This window comes from Protopterus annectens, chromosome 7.part1 (genome assembly GCF_019279795.1).
Source record: "Protopterus annectens isolate FY-2018-M chromosome 7.part1, PAN1.0, whole genome shotgun sequence".
Taxonomy (NCBI): Eukaryota; Metazoa; Chordata; order Ceratodontiformes; family Protopteridae; genus Protopterus; species Protopterus annectens.
Genome location: NC_056740.1, coordinates 326422786 through 326439534, shown reverse-complemented (window position 1 = coordinate 326439534; position 16749 = coordinate 326422786). Strand labels below are relative to the sequence as shown.

General features: G+C 41.8%; 1 protein-coding gene across 1 annotated transcript in view; it reads right to left on the bottom strand.

Annotated features, from left to right (window-relative positions):
• The window catches only part of QARS1 (glutaminyl-tRNA synthetase 1), a 1547311-nt gene that overhangs the window by 252861 nt on the left and 1277701 nt on the right, over positions 1-16749 (bottom strand). The window contains exon 18 of the mRNA XM_044078737.1: positions 9933-10076. Coding sequence (XP_043934672.1) covers positions 9933-10076 — 144 coding nt within the window. The remainder of the gene's footprint in view (positions 1-9932; positions 10077-16749) is intronic.

The window sequence follows — 16749 nt, the reverse complement described above, 5'->3', positions numbered from 1 at the left end:
TTTACAGAAGGTTACTAGGCTAACAGCACTAGAGACCTTACAAGCCTAGCCATATTTATCCTGAGTTGCCTCAATTGCCGGTGGTTAGGTGAGTGAAGTTTGCAGAGGTAAGGGTCTATGGTAGCTAATACAGACTTCCTCTACCCAGGAGGGACATGGATGCCATCCCAGGAGTGAATCTGCGGTCACCCATCCATTTATCTAGGTTGCATTTGAAGATGGTCAGGAAGGGGCTCTGTTCCACGTGAACTGGAAGCCTGTTTCAGAGAAGTGGGAGTCTTTGGGAAATGTATCTCTCTCTCTCCAGCATGACCTGTTCATGTCAGAGGCTAGGTTAAGATCCCTGGAGCATAGCATTTCCATTAGGCCTAAGTCAGAGACTGCCCTGTAAGCCAGGCACAGGTCACCCATTAGCAACTTGTACAAGACGGAATACAGCGACAGGGCTTTCAGTCTTTCTGCATAGGACTTGTTTTGTGCACTCTGTAATTTCTTGGTGAACAACCTTTGGAGTCTCTCCAGTTGTTGCAGGTGTCTGATGAGGTACATGCAAAAGGGAGCACTGTACTCAATTACTGGTCTGATGAGGGCTGAGCATAAAGGAATTATAACATACTTAGATCTAGATGCAATGCCTTTACCTAGAAGATGTGCCACACAGAAGGATTTCCTTACTACTCTGGATATGCAATACTCTGTGATCAAAGTTCAGATTGCTATCAACCAGAGTACCCATATCACTGGATGGGTCTACATTTAAGAGGTGCTATCTATAATATAATTAGCAAGGATGCCAGCTTTCCCAAAGAGAATAAAGTATTTTTTCATTTAGCTTTAATCTGTGACTTTAGCAGCAATCATTTGTCTGCACTAACTCTGTCTGCAGTACATTAACATTGCTGGGAGGCTCAATGATTGCTCCCAGTTTGCAATGGTCAGCCACAGGCTGTCCAAGTTTGCCTGAACTTCTGAAAAATAACCTCCAAACAGTAAGGGGCCCAGCACAGAACCCTGTGGTACGCCACTGGTGAATGATCTTTTACCAGAAGTGAAGTCCCCCACTTTGACAGTGTGTGTCCTATTGGTGAGCTAGTTGGCTACCCATCTGGTAAATGTAGGGGTGAATTTCCAATTGGGAGAGTTTCTCTATAATACCGGAGTGGGGGATTGTGTCAAATGCCTTGGGTAGGTCAACATAGGCAGTATGCAATCACTTTCCCTCGTCTAGGGCCTTGGTAATTTTCTCAAAGTTGTCAACCATGTTAAACAGGCATGATCTACCTTTAACGAACCCAAACTGGGCTGGGTCCAGAGTTTGGAGATTACCTAGGTCCTTGTTAATAACGTCCATAATGATTCTTTCCATGGCCTTACAGAGGAGGCTAGTTAAGCTTATGATCCCTATAATTTCCAGGGTCAGTTGATGGTCCCCCTTTCTGTAGAGGGATTACTGCTGCTGTCCTCCATTCCCCTGGAACATAGCCAGTTCGCAGGCTGTGGTTAAACAGGGATGCAAGTGGGTCTGCTAGGTCATGTTTTAAGTTATTTAAAAGGCAACCTGGGATGTTGCCTGATCCCATTTATGCTGTGTTTCTGGCCTTGGAGTATGCTGAGATCTGCTCTCTTGAGATAACAGGCTGAGGAACGATGGCAGGAACATTTTGGGGAATGGAGGCGTGAAGTTTGTTCCAAATCTGTCAGCTAGGAGGTTGGCTATTACATCTGGGTGAATATGGGTGGTGCCATCCACAACCAGTTCAGTGCATAGGTGGGTATTCCCCGTTTAGATTTTGGATTTGGTTAAAGAATGAACTGTGATTGTCCTTAGCTAGGGAGGCTATTTTTGCTTCATAATTAGCTTTGGAGGACTTAACAAGATCTCTAATTCGTTTGTTTAAGCTAGAGAGGGATTTCTTAGTCTGGTGAGCCAGTTCACTCTTGTTCTTGGACATTAGTTTCTTTCTCTTGTTGTACAGCCTGTTTATACCAGGGGTCTACCACGGTGGCTTATTTTTTTTGGCAAAACCAGGTTTTAATCCAGTCAGGTACAGCTGATTCTATACAACTGCTTAAGTGGTTATACAAGGCATTGGTGTTCACCTCTGCATAGGAGTCCATGTTATCTGCTTTCGAGGGGGCTTTGATACTTCTTATACCATCACTTAGTAGAAGGTAATTTGTCTGTGAAACATTCTTAAGCGCTTTTAAGCTTGATGGGGTGTCTGGTCTTATAATTACATCAAATGAGACTGATTTACAGTCTGATCTTACCAGACAGGACATCACATGGGGAGGGGGTGCAATGCTCTCCCATGTCAATGAGTACTATGTCCAGGATATCTGAGCCTCTTCTGGGTGTGCTGACTAGCTGTTTCACAGCATCTGCATTAATAAAGTCCCAGAACCTCTGAGCCAGCATGTTTGTGTTCATGTAAGTTTCCCAGTCGATGGCAGGATAATTAAAATCACCCATGAGTAAGGTGCTGGGCTGCATGGCAAGTGACTCCAGTAAGTCCATGTATGTGGTATGCTTCTCCTGTTTCATGGTGGGGGACTTGTAGCTAGCTATAATGTGATAAGGGACTCTGCCTATAGTTAAATGGACATGGAGTAGCTCAAGAGAGTCATACTGTTTGACCAGTCTCAAAGTGTACTTATCCTTAATGAAGATAGATACACCTCTTCCTTTGGTTCCTTCATGCTCGGTTTGTGGTCCGAACATATGGAAGGCATTGTAGCCCGGTACGGCTGGGGTGCTTTCTGCACCTTTGAACCATGTCTCTGTGACTGCACAGATATCAGCATCTTCCAAAGTGAGGAGCTCTTTCAGGGAGTGTGGTTTCTTGTTTAGACTCCTAGCATTAAGCACCAGTACCTTGAGTTTATCTAGAGAGAATTTTATTATGTTAGTTATTTAGACATCGCCTAAAAAAGGCAGAACAGGGGTGGCTGATGCCTTTCCCAGTGTCCAAAAGCCTAGATGAGATCTCTGGCAAAGCAGTGTGGCCTGTCAACCATGTCTTCAAAGGCTGACAGACACTGGATCCCTTGGACTGACACATCAGAAGCTAAGCCAATGGTTAAAATCAATCATCACTTTTTGTTTGCATCGTGGCATCATCCTTGGAGAAGGTAAAATGCTGCTCAATGCTAGGCTTATACCTGCCTGTGACACAATCTGAGAGCTCAGTCATGTCTCTCTTCATATAGTCCAGTGAGGTATGTCTCAAGTCATTCACCCCCACATGGACTATGATGGAGTTATGCCGGTACTTGTTGAGTGACTTGAGTGCTTGAGTGACTTGACGGATCCTGGCACCCGAGAGGCAGCTAACCGTAACCCGCTTCTTATCCAGCCTGGTGAGAGGGAACATCTGTGTTTCTCACAATGGATCCTCTATAACCAACACATTAGGTTTCGTAGACCAACACATTAGGTTTTGTAGTGTTACACCTTATAGGTTCATAGGTTGGTACTAGGCTATTGGCCTTAGGGCCTATGCAAGCCTAGCCATAACAATTCCCTGGATATTTCTTCCCACAATATTTACTTCTCTGGACCCCTGTCTAGCAGGGTGACTGACATGATCCCCGGGGTGAATTTCCTATCTCCCATCCAAATCATCAAGGTTCCTTTTGAAGAGGGCCAATGAGGCGCTCTGCTTGACATGTATGGGCAGTCTATTCCAGAATATGGGGAGTCTCTGGGTCAGGAACCTGTCCCTCCAGCATGTTTTGTTCATTGTGATGACAAGGTTTAGATCCCTGGAGCATGTGGCTCTGAGGGATTGGGATTTCTTTAAGTGGAGCATGTCCAACAACTCAGGGTTTGACATGGCCTTGTATGTTAAGCAGAGATCGCCTCTGAGTAGACGATATGCCAGAGTATAGCTGGAGTTTTTTTTTTAGATGGTCAGCATATGGCATCTGCTTTAGGCCTGTGATTCTTTTAGTGAGGTATTTCTGTGGCCTTTCCAGCTGTTGCAGATGTCTTGTGAGGTACATACCAAATGGGGCATTATACTCTATAATGGGTCTAATGAGGGATGAGTACAGTGGGACAATGACCTCCTTTTTTCTGGATGAAAAGCCCTTAGTGATGAGGTCTGCCACATAGAAGGATTTCCTGACTGTTGTGGCGATGTGGTTATCGAAAGTGAGACCACTGTCTACCTGTGTCCCTAAGCCTCTCATCACACTTTCGATGTTTAGTGTCCTGCCACCTATGTGGTAATTCATGGGTACATGTTTTTTTCCAAAGGAGATAACTATACATTTCTTGGCATTAAGCTTGAGCCCATGGCTCTGGCACCAGGCAACTGTTTCTGTAAGGCCCCTTTGTAGAATATCCACATCATTTGGGGATTCAATAATGGCTCCCAGTTTGCAGTCATCTGCAAACTTTGTTAGCCAGAGTCCCTTAGTGTTGGCCTGTACTTCAGAGAAGTAGATGCCAAACAAGAGTGGTCCCAGGACTGAACCCTGAGGTACTCCACTTGTCACTTGTCTGGAGATGGAGATGGATTTGGAGTCGGCTACTTTTACAGTCTGGGTTCTGTCAGTAAGCCAGTTGGCAACCCATCGAGTGACGTAGGGATTTATGCCCAGCTTAGTAAGTTTATCTATGATTCCAGAGTGGGGGATGGTGTCGAAGGCCTTGGCAAGGTCCAGATAGGCTGTGTGGACCACCTTACCCTCGTCCACAGCTCTGGAGATTGATTCGAAGAAGTCAATCAGATTCAGGAGACAAGATCAGCCCTTCACAAACCCAAACTTGGTGGGGTCCAGTGTTTGAAGGTTGCCAATGTCTGTTTATAAGCTTCATGACAATGCGTTCCATGCCCTTGCAGATCAGGCTTGTCAGACCGATGGGACGGTAGTTCCCGGGATCCAAGGCGGATCATCCCTTGTGGACCGGGATAACTGTAGCTGTGCACCACTCAGTGGGCACGAAGCCTGAGGTGAGGCTATGATTAAACATGACACTTAGGTGAGGTGCCAGTTCATTTTGTAGTTCATGTAGTACACAGCCTGGGATGTCATCTGGTCCCATGGATGCTGTATTCTTAAGCTTTGGAGAGTGCGGTTTCTACCTGTGTGGCTGTGATTATCGGAATTCGGCAATCTTTTGGTATTGAAATGGGCTCTTTAGGGAGTGAGAGGGGAGTGAAGTTGGCACTAAATCGATCTGCCAGGATATTGGCAATATCCTTGGTGGAATCAGTATATTTAATGCCATTCTGTTGTAGCTCAGAGCAGATCTGAGCATCGCCATTTAGATTCTTGACATAACTATAGAATGCCTTGTGGTTGTCTTTGGAATCTTTGGCAATTTTATTTTCGTAACTAGCTTTTGAGGATTTTATGAGGGATCTCAGCTTCTTACTGAGGCTGGTGAGGGAGTTTTTTGCATCCTGGCATTTTCCTCTTTTCTGCAACAGTTTCTTCCTTCTGTTGTATAGTTTGTTTATAGCAGGGGACTACCAGATTGGCTTCCTTTTTTTGGAGAAGAGCATCTTGGTTCTATTTGGGATGGCACGATTCATGCACGAGTGGATGTGCTCGTACAGTGCCTTAGTGTAGGATTCTGCAGTCGAACTTCCAGATCCCGTCTGCGTGGGTGTTGTGAAGTTCGTCACTTCTGACTTCAGTAGCATGAAGTTGGCTTTGGAGAAGTTTTTTAAGGAGCTTTCCTTACTGGGGCATGAGGGTGGGATGTGGATGTCAAAGGTGATTTGCTTATGGTCAGACCTGACCAATGAGGGGGTGACCACTGGTGTGGAGTATCTATCTCCCATGTTGGTAATGACCAGGTCTAGGATATTGGAGCCCCTGGTGGAACAATGGATTAGCTGATTCAGGGCGTTGGAATTTATGAATTCCAAGAACCATTGGTAAAAGGAGTTGGTACCCGAGTAGTTTTCCCAATTAATGGCAGGGTAGTTGAAATCACCCAGTATTAGGGTGTTTGGTTCTATCTTAATATTTTCCAGTATGTTTAGAAAGGTGTAGTGAAAATCTTGGGGCATGGTGAGGGATCTGTAGCAAGCTACAATTTGGATTGCAGTCTTAACCTAGTGTTAGTTGCACCTGGAGAATTTCAGATGCACTGTGTTGGGCAACTAGCCTGGTGGTGTGAATATCCTTGGTGAATATGGACACTCCTCCACCTTTAGTGTTTCTGTCTTGGTTTTTGTGGCCGAAAAGTGTGGTAAGAATTGTAGCCTGGTATTGCAGGGGTGCTCTCTGGAGCCTTGGAACCAGGTCTCAGTTACTGCACAGATATCGATGCTCTCCATTTTTAGGAGTGCCGCTAGAGAGTGCATTTTGAGGTTTAGACTTCTAGCATTGAGTAGCATTACCTTCAGATTTTGCATGCTTGTATCTGTTATGGTGGTGGTTTTATCCTTTGAACCTTGCCTAAAAAGGCACTATAGGGGTGGCAAGAGATTTAGCCACTAACCTGAATCCCAGGGGTGACAGGTGCAGACCATCTCTGGCAAAGCATCGTGATTTGTCAATCATGTCTTCCCAGGCAGACAAATACTGAATCCCCTTTGAATGACACCAGAAGCTTAGCCAATTGTTGAAGTCAATCATTTTGTCCTTATACTGTGGTATCATTCTGGCCTTACTTGTTGAGAAACTGGTTGATATGTGTGTGTGTGTGTGTGTTGCAGTAGTTTTCTGCATTGTGTGTAAGTGGTTTCTGTTTGGGAGGTCTCTGATCTTTTGGTGAGTTACTAGTGAGTACCTCTGCATATGTGGGTTTATGTATCATGTCCTTATTTAGTGTGGGAAGTGTGTGTGCGCTGACAACCTGTTGGGCATCTGATTTGTCCTTAAATGAGAGTCTTGTTTCCAAATTTCATGGTGTAACTACATCTCACACAAAGTATTTGCTTGTTTTAGGATTAAGTGACTGTCAGTATACATGAGACTATTTCTACATTGCCTCAGGATGCCCATGTCTATCAGGTTGACCAGAGAGATGATGGTAAACTGCCATGATAGCAGGCTGTTACTGTATGTTTTATTAGGGAAGGGAATGGGTTAACTTGACAGGACTGTGCTGGTAGTGCCAAGACAGCAAGAGGGACTTCTACTTTGTGTATACTAAGGTTGAACAATAAGTAAACATTGCTCAGTGCACAACTGAGTTGCTCCTAGGACAGCAAAAATGCTTGGAAGAGTTTCAGTGACAGTCATTCTGGGAAAAATTGACCTTCTAGGCTTTTGCATCTAAACAGGGCACTGCTAACCGCCGCTGCATGATGAGCAGCACCTCACAAATGCAAGGCTTAAATATGAGCAAAGAGAAACAAGTTTTAAGCTAACTACTAATCAGGAAAGCACACAATAAGCCTTTCACCAGCAATCCACAACTCAGGTTAGATCAGCACACTTCTGCTACAAGGGTGCAGGAAAACACCTTCTCAATGCAGAAGAGCTGGTTTGGAGCCCAAGTGTAACAAGACCATACAAACTACCTACAACTAACAGGTACAATGTAATGCAGTGCAATTAACTACTTAAAGCAGTAGACAGTGCAGTGTTTTTTTTTTGTTTCCTTTTGCAATAAAGTGCAAAAAATAATAGCAAATAGCTTAAGAAAGTGCTGAAGAACAGTCACAGTATACAAGATAAGTGCAAAAAAAACTTGTTTTTGTCTTTTCAGTAGTGGATTGCTCCAGGTGAAAGCAGGTTCTCAGCAATCAGTACCAAAGTTGGCAAATGACGAGCAGATTTGAGTATCTATAACAAAGCCTGCACAAACCCAGGGCTTAAATATGAGCAAAGAGAAAAAGCAGCAGCAGACAGTACAATTTTTTTGAAACTGGTAAAGTACAGCCATAGTATACAAGTACAAAAAATACTTGGAGCCCTTCTGTCTGCTTTCCAGTTCAGACAGACCAGATAAACATCTACTGCCACCAGATGAATAATCCCAGTCCTCCTAATGTAAAAGCACAGCAAAGGAGTGTCCAGAATGAAATGCTACCACAAACAAACTTAAAGATATGGATACAGCAGTGTATTTCAAACAGCTTATAAAAGTGTGATTATTCAATAAAAGTACTTCACTTTGTACAACTAAGCCAAGAGCTACTCAACTGTACATAACTTGTTTGTGTCTTTCGGCATTTCACGGTTAGGGGTCGCCACAGCGGAACTCCGGTCTGCTAATGATTGGCAGTAGATTTTTTACGTGCAGAGTTTGCCAGCCCTGACGCACAACCTTCAACGAAGGTACGCCCATTCACGCATGTCTCCACACAGAAGACGCTCTGAGAATTGAACGGCCCAACGTCTTGCTGTGAGGCGACAATGCTACCCGCAGCACCACCACCGCATAACTTATAAAAGAATAAAAACAAGGTAAGCTGATTAACAAGTCCTCCAGGCAATAAAACTACACACAGAAATCTCAGATGTTTGCCCAACCTAAAAAGTCCGGGCAACCTCCCAGTGCACTAGACAGAAAATCCACTGACCTCTTGATATAAAAACAAGTGCTGTTAGAGTGTAAAATATACTACTTTATCCAACAGTTAGCCAGATAATTAATTCAGAGAATGTAAATCAGTAGAACAAACAATGAGAGGCAAAATGCACTTTTTCAATATAAGCACAAGGAAAGGCAAACAATTTAAGACATCAAAAAGCAGTCTAGAAACGGAGGAGCTTATTGAGCTCAGTTTACAGTAGGGGTGAGCAGCTTAAAATTACTAGGTTTAAAAAGCAGATCAGCCTTCAGCTGTGAATTCCTGAGCTAGATGTAGGTCAATAACGTCTTCCCCCATTGACACTAATGTAGCTGGGCTGGACTTCTGATACATGAGGCAGCTGCCAGTGAGATTTGTTACAAGACAAATGAAAATTCACTAATGCAATCTTATTGATCCAAAATGATCTAGAGAAAAAATGCCAAACTTGCTGTGCAAAACACATCTAAACAATTTTCTGAAAAGGGAACGCCTCTCTGATTTCCCCCTGTGGTGGACTTCACCATGCAAACACCCTATACATAAATTCCACAGTTGCACAACTGCAGATAGAGAACCATTGTGCAAGGCAGAAAAAAGCTGCATGAAATGTCATCTTGCAGTCATTTCACTTACCAGGAAATGCAGCCAGAGACGTTGCCCACAGGCAGGACCTTTCAGTGTTATCATTCTCTTCATTGGAATGATGTTTATAGATATGAAAGCAGAACTTTTATACATAACAGCAAACATCAAGATACAAACTATAAGAACAAGGACAAACAGACTTATGGAGACAGAATGTTACATTTTTTGAGAGCACTGCTGCAGGCACACAGACTGATCTGAACACATAATAGTACAGAAAAATTACCAAATTCCAATTAGTGCAAAATGAAACACCCAACCAAAAACAATGGGAAGTGCGCTTAATGTCATATTGGTGCTAAATACTGTACTAAAGCATGCAGTAGCTGTATATAGTAACCAGTAAATAAGAGATGGATTCTGACATTACTGTACCTTTCAAATTTCAAGTGCAAGAAATATGGACAAAGCTAAAAATAATTGGGGGGATCAAAGGCCCAAAATCAGGGACAGATTTAAAATACTGCTCTTATAAACTTAGAAAATTTTCTAGAACAAAGTTTTTTTGCATTAGATGCATTTACTGAAGAATATGGGTTCAGAAATGCAAATGTATATCACTATTTGGTAGACCTCAAGCCTTAATGATTTGGCAGAACACTACAAATTTTATGAGGAACAAACCAAAAATATAAGGCAAAAATCTGGGCATTCTGCAACACTCTGGACAGTTAGGAGTTATGGACATTACTCACTAACAGCCTTTAAATGCCAGGCCTACCAAAATATGCAAAGAAAAGGGACATTAAATATTGCCAAGAATAAAAAAGGAAGTGAAACTAAAGTAGCAGATTTTACCTTTTCAGATGGGAAGTTTGTGATTGTAACCTTTAAGGGTTCTAGGACAGCCATAACTCTTGGTGCAGTTTCATTCAACACTTCTCGAACACAAGCTTCTAACAAATGGGGCTCCATTGTTGCCTGTGCTACTGTCACACCAACCTGTGCAAATTGAAGAAAGAAAATAAAACAGGTTAATGATTCATTTTTTGAAATACTCTGAAATTGTTTCTGTTGCATGTTAAATGGTCATTCTCAAGCTTTAAACTGTAAATGGAGAGACAAACAAAAAAAACACACATTAGTTAGGATACCCATATTATAATAGCAGAGTTTTGAGGAATTCTTACTCAGCAGGATATTTATTCACTATGGTCACCTTTCTGCCTGTAGAGGGAGCTCTCCACTACAACTTCATATTCTCCATAGGCCCAGACAACAATGCTTGGAAAATGTATGTGGGGTTACCCAAGAAGCAGTAGTACACATACCATGAATAGAAGAACTGTTAAAATAATCAGCAGAAGCATCCACAACTCTATATGACTGAACCTTGACATGATTTGGCAAAAGTTTTTTTGCCAAAAAGTGCCACAAAACTACTCAGTAAAGTAGACATGCTTTGCTCCTGGGACTGACAATCCCTGGCAAACATGTCAATATGGGGCATCCTAATTTTTAGTAAAACACTAGGTTTCCCACAGGAATTTACTTTTCCTCCTGCAAATTACCAGAGCTCAGCACAGGCCACTTGGGAGTGATACCCCGAGAGTCTAAAGTTAGCGTAATAGACCTGTTCATGTATGAATGGGCAAAGTACAAGTACACTATGGCCAGAAAGGGTGGGATAAAAGACAGTGGCTTACATTTTTTTTCTGCCTTAATGCAGAGTTGAGTAAATGCACATACACTTACCTAGAAGAAGAAATACAACTTTTGACACCTGCAGCACATCAGATCTTGGACTGCTACAGAGGCAAGTACTGACCCACCCAAAGGGAAGATTACATACTTTGGCATGCATACTGTAATGATACAAATAAGGATGCGTTCAACTACAGTTTTACTACACATTCTACCTTAGTATTTATTTTATTTTGAATTTGTTAACTGGGGTACAGCATTGATCCTACTGTACCCTTTAGTAATACAGAGAAGACATTCTGAGGTTAGTTTAACAAAGTTTTAGAGCAGGCTGTCCTTGTTCCATTTCACTGTACAGACCAACTAATATGGTTAACGTACATTACAAAGCATCAAAAAGCTATTAAAGCTTGTGCATTTAATAATTTTTAAACACTGGTGCAGGCATCATAGCAAGTTTTCATTCTTTTTTGGGAGATCTGGTCTCTTTGCTTAAACATTCAGTACGCTTTGCCAACTACAACTGTTTTATCACACTATGTCTTGTTTCTATCACAGAAAACTTAAAAAAAAAAAAAAAAAAAATCATTTCTCATTTTAGCACATACTGTTTTTCAGTTTTGGTTTACATATTTCATAACAAAGAAATGAGAGCAGTAACCTTTCTAAGGAAATAGCTCAGTAGGTTTCTGGATGAATCATTCAACCTCCAAATTTTCTCAATGCACTGCACCACTGAATGTCTGCATTAGGCATGCATCGTCCTCAACCACCCTTTTTCTTCTTGGTGTTGGGGTGTCCCATCAACTTCTGGAACTTCTCAGTGCCACCTGCCTACCCTCTTCGACCATCATGCCCGACTGTTGCAGGTCTTCTCTTACACAATCTATCCCTCTTTTGGGCTGGGTATCCTCATTTCCTCTTGCCTTCTTCCTCTCTCAGCCAAATAATCTTCTCCAAATCGCCTTCTGCTTTCACATGTCCCTGAATTACTGTAATGTGTTCTCCCCGACCATCTCTGCAGCTGGGGTACTTTGGCTTCTGCTCTTCTCTGATGTCCTAATTTCTTTGAATGTCCCATTGTGTACATCCCACTACCCATCTCAGGAACTTCGTCTCTGACACTTCATTTCCATTACCTCAAGCTCCCTCAACTGCTTTGCTTTTACTGCTCAAGTTTCTGTGCCATACAGATGCACTGATCACACCAGTTTTGTACACTTAACTTTTCAGCTTTACCAGAGACAGATGTATATTTAGTAAATGAAATGAAGTGAAGCAAAGCAGTACTATATTTCGTAATTGTTTTACCAACATCGGGTGAGTGAATCACACCTGTATGCAAAAGGATTTATGTCAGCATTTGTACTTAGAAATACATAGCATGTTGCACTGATCTGCTTCCAATATGTTAGGATTATAGGTGTCCTCTATACAGCCAGCTGTAGAGCTATAGCACTATGCAGCTAAAGGCAGCTAGTGCTACAGCAGTCTACTGAACATCAGAGTATGCAAATATGGCCATCTAATGGGGGTGAAATTTGCAATGTGCACCACTTGTGAGTCTTTTCACAAGATTAGAACAGCATCTATCACTCTGTTTCAGAGCAAAGTGATAGGAAATGTACACTATCTTTGTCTGGTGTACACCCATTATTGTTTATTACACAAACAGGACTGTTAGTGATAGCAGGTTAGTACTGCGAGGCTCTGCGTGTGTGTATACACACAGAGCATAGTATAAGTTACTAAGTGGAACACTGCCGTGGCTGCTCTAACCATGCTACTTACTCAATTCAATGTTGCCTACAGAACTGTACAACTTTGTAGTGATTTCTGCTCCTTGACCATGCACCAGTGATAGAATCTTAACCATTTGGATAGTACAATTTGCTGGTACTTTGTCTCCTTGCCTCTGAGGATTTGAAAGACATCCTTGGAAAAAAGCTGTCCAGAGGGTATAAGCATCATATCATCCAACCTTATCAGCTTCAGTGTGCCCAAGAGAGGAGGCATAATGGATCCTCTGTTCTGAACCAGAAGGTCTACTTAAAATAGCTACACTCACGATTTCCCCTTGCCTATGCTGCACAGCACGGAGAACTACTGCTGTCTGGGGCAAAGGAGGGTTATTAGAATCGCTCTCGGCCTTAATTCAATGATCATCTTAAGTACCCCAGACCTGTCCAGGGGAAGATGAATAGCATCTGCTCTCAAAGCTCTTTCGGTTGGAAACCTTGAGCAAAATCTTCTGATTTGCCAGTTTTCTTCTGAAACAAATAGGTCTATTTCTGGCTCACCGCACTTGTGTGTGAATTGGAGGAAAAATTTCCTCTTCAGCATCCACTTAAGGATCCACCACAAATCTGGTAATCGAATATGTCAGGCTGTTCTGAATCTCTTGGCAGGTATTAGGCCAACAGGTTCAGATGCATTATCTGCACCATTTCCCACACCTGCACTGCCATCCAACACAGAGGGCAGAAAGAAGTACCTCCCCAGTTTGTTGATGTACCACATTACTGTGGTATGCAGGAAAAAAGATGATACGTACCACTGAGGCTGTCATGAGACAAACATGTCATGTTAAAAGCCAAATTCGTTAATACAAACAAATAAAAATCAAGGTTCAGGGTGGATAAGCACTTTCGGTAAAAAACCTTCTTCAGATCCTCACCCATTAACCAGTGGTTTAAAAACCAGGAACAAGCTGAACCAATGAGCTTATCATATAAAACAACCATTTAGCATATCAAAATAACCACTAGGGGGCTATCATAAACAATTTCTTCGAATCAGAGGCATGCCAGTCTCAAAGCCATTCATAATAGCAGTTTCTAGTCACAGAAAAAAAGAAGGAACAATCAACAAAGATCCAGGAACAAGCTGCACCTGTGACACTCGTGCACTGGCCCAGCAATCAAGGAGTCTCAATCCTCACCACTAACACCTGTGAGGGGCGTCCATATAGGGAAAGGATAATAAATACACACAAAGTAAAGTGCAATTTCCCTTAAGAGCACACAGAGATTACATTCAGTCTAGGGCTGGTTTCTTCCTTTCTCTCCAGGTCCCCAATAGACTCCCCAATGGCACAGCTACAGGGTCCAGATCTCAGCCTAGTGGGCAAGCTAAAACCTCCAACAACCTCTCTGTCCAACCAGTGCTTCGTGTCCCTGCCCAAGTACCAGACATACCCAATTTGAGATAAGAGTTATGTACAACCACACAGACACTCCTGGGGAAGGCTGGCACAGGCTTGCCAGTTGTGCCCCTTTTCTGCCCACTTTAAAAGGTAGTACCAGCTGCCACCACCCACTAATATCAGCTACTCAAAGGTCTTTCTGAAAGGGTGTCCAATTATTACTGTGCAATATTATTATCCAAATGGTAAGTGTGACTGAACAGTCAAGGTTTATTACAGTGACTTGGTACAGTATCACTATATACATGCAATGTACTCTAGAGCTTAAATTAACTCTACATAAAACAGCCACAGTTGAAAGGTTTAAAAAATATTTAATAATAAATAATAAAAACACAAGACAATACTTCTTACTACACAGTGCTAGTCAAGAGTTCAGAGATCACAGAGAAATACTTAGAATAATACAGTAGCAAAAGTTCTCACATCACAGAAAAAAAAACAAAGTAGTCTAATCTTCCTATTTCCTAGCTATATCTAAGAGAAAACAAAGTTCTAAAATAAACTTACATAAAGAGCAAAGCAATGCTGGTGATGTTGCATGTTCTCAAGAAAAATGCTCAGAGCTCTCCGATTCTCTTTTTTTAAATTGATAACACAGACCTGCTTCACATGACATAATTCTTCACACTTCCCTGGTGTTCCAGGCTAACAGAAACTACATTTACATTCTTTACAACTGGTCAGAAACCAGAGCAATAAAGGACATTTATACATGCAAATTCTAGTCATTAACTCTGGTCTTATAGGTTCATAGGTGTGTACTAGGCTAATGGCCCTGGGGCCTTTACGGATGACATCTTTATTATCTGGGAAGGGGACGAATGCAGTACCACTGACTTCCTTGAGTTTGAACTGAAAGCGTCAGCTAAAAGTATAGACTTTCTGGATGTAAGACTGACCTTGGATACCACAAAAGGAATAGACACCAGCATTTTTAGAAAACCCACCAGACCAGTATGCACCCAAGGAACATCTTCCACAACCTTGTCAAGAACCAGGTAACGCGAGTGTCCAAATTGTGCACACGCACTACTGATTATTTAGATGAACAGAAGAAATTAATCTCTGCTTTCACAAAAAAAGAGGTTACAAAAAAAATAAAATACATATGGAACGTGATGAAGCAATGGAAATAAGGGAGAGTAGAGGATGTCCCTACTACTCACAAGATTGTAATAGCTCAATGACTGCATATTAACAACAAACTAATCGACTGACGTATATACTCTAACCTATAGCTCTGATAATGCCTGTGTAAGGGGGATAATCAAGAAGTATTGGCCAATTCTGACTTCTGATCCAAAAATCAGGAATACAGTGGGTGATTCCCTCAGTTTCTCCTACAAGGACAGAACTTTTTTTAAAAGGCTGCTATGTCAAAATGATGACTTTGTTAGTAGATAAAATCCAGGTGATTCATATGATGCATGGAAAGGGACATGGAGATGTGGTTTTTGTAAGGCTTGTCCATACATTTGCAACAAAAATGTTTTCTGTACATCCAGTCACAAGACTCAAATACTTTTTTCATGAAAGAGCTACTTGTAGGAGTGCCAATATTATTTATTTAGCACTTGCATGTCCTGTCCAGCCTATGTAGGCAAAACCAACAGATGTTTTAAAGAATGAATTCTACGCCATCTATCTGATACTTGCAATAGCATTAAGACTAATGCTTTATATGAGCATATTAAAAACAACAAAACACATCGATTTCAATATATGGCCATAAGCATGTTAGGAGAGAATTTGAGAAGGGGTGATATACGCAATAACACTGAACTACAAGAAACTAAATGGATTATGGAACTCAAGAGCCGATCCTCCACCTGGTCTTAATGGTGTTATTCCTCTCAAGCCCATTTTAAAAGCAAGAGGCCTTGCCAAGAAATTCAGTTGATCTGATGGAACATGCTGCTTTTTGGACTTTAATGAATACGAGCCTTGCACTCTGTTGTTTTGCTTTCTCTTAAAAGTAATGCTATCACTTAGGAGTGCCTGTATCTTGGCTTCCCTTTGCTTCCATTGGGTGTCGGACTTCCAGCTTGTGCTTGTATTTGACTGCTTTTCTCTTATGACCATACAGAGTCATGGTTTATTTTCCTTTGGCAGTCTAGCTTTTTGACTTGAATTCATTGGTTCTTTCTCTCTTATGATCACAAATAGTTATGACTTGACCCCTATTGGTGAATAAGCTTCCTGATACAAGACAATTGTTTTTTTTCTTTCTGTGTTCTGAAAATGCTACTATGAAGGGTTTTGAAACTGGCTCATTTCAGACTGGAAGAAATAATTTTTAACAGTCTCCTACTGTTTTTTTGATATGCTAAATAGTTAATTCAGTATGATTAGCTCATTGGTCTAGCTTGTTTCTGGATTCCTGACGATTGGTCCTTCTTTTTCTTAGGTTCATATATAGGTACTAGGTTATTGGCCCAAGGGCCTAAGTAAGCCTAGCCAAAAAGGTTCCCTGGCTTACGCCACACCCAAGAAAGTTAACTTCCTGTGCCCCTGCTGAGCAGAGCCACAGAAGTGATCTCTGGGGTGTATTTCCTATTTCCCATCCACTCATCAAGATTTTTCTTGAAGAGTGCTAATGAGGAACTTTGCTCAACATAGATGGGTAAGCTTGTTACAGAGTATAGGAAGTCTCTGGGACAGGAATATATCCCTCCAACATGTCCTGTTTATTGTGGTGACAAGGTTTAGGTTCCTAGAGAGTGTAGCTTGAAGGGATTAGGATTTCTTTAGGTGTAGCATGTC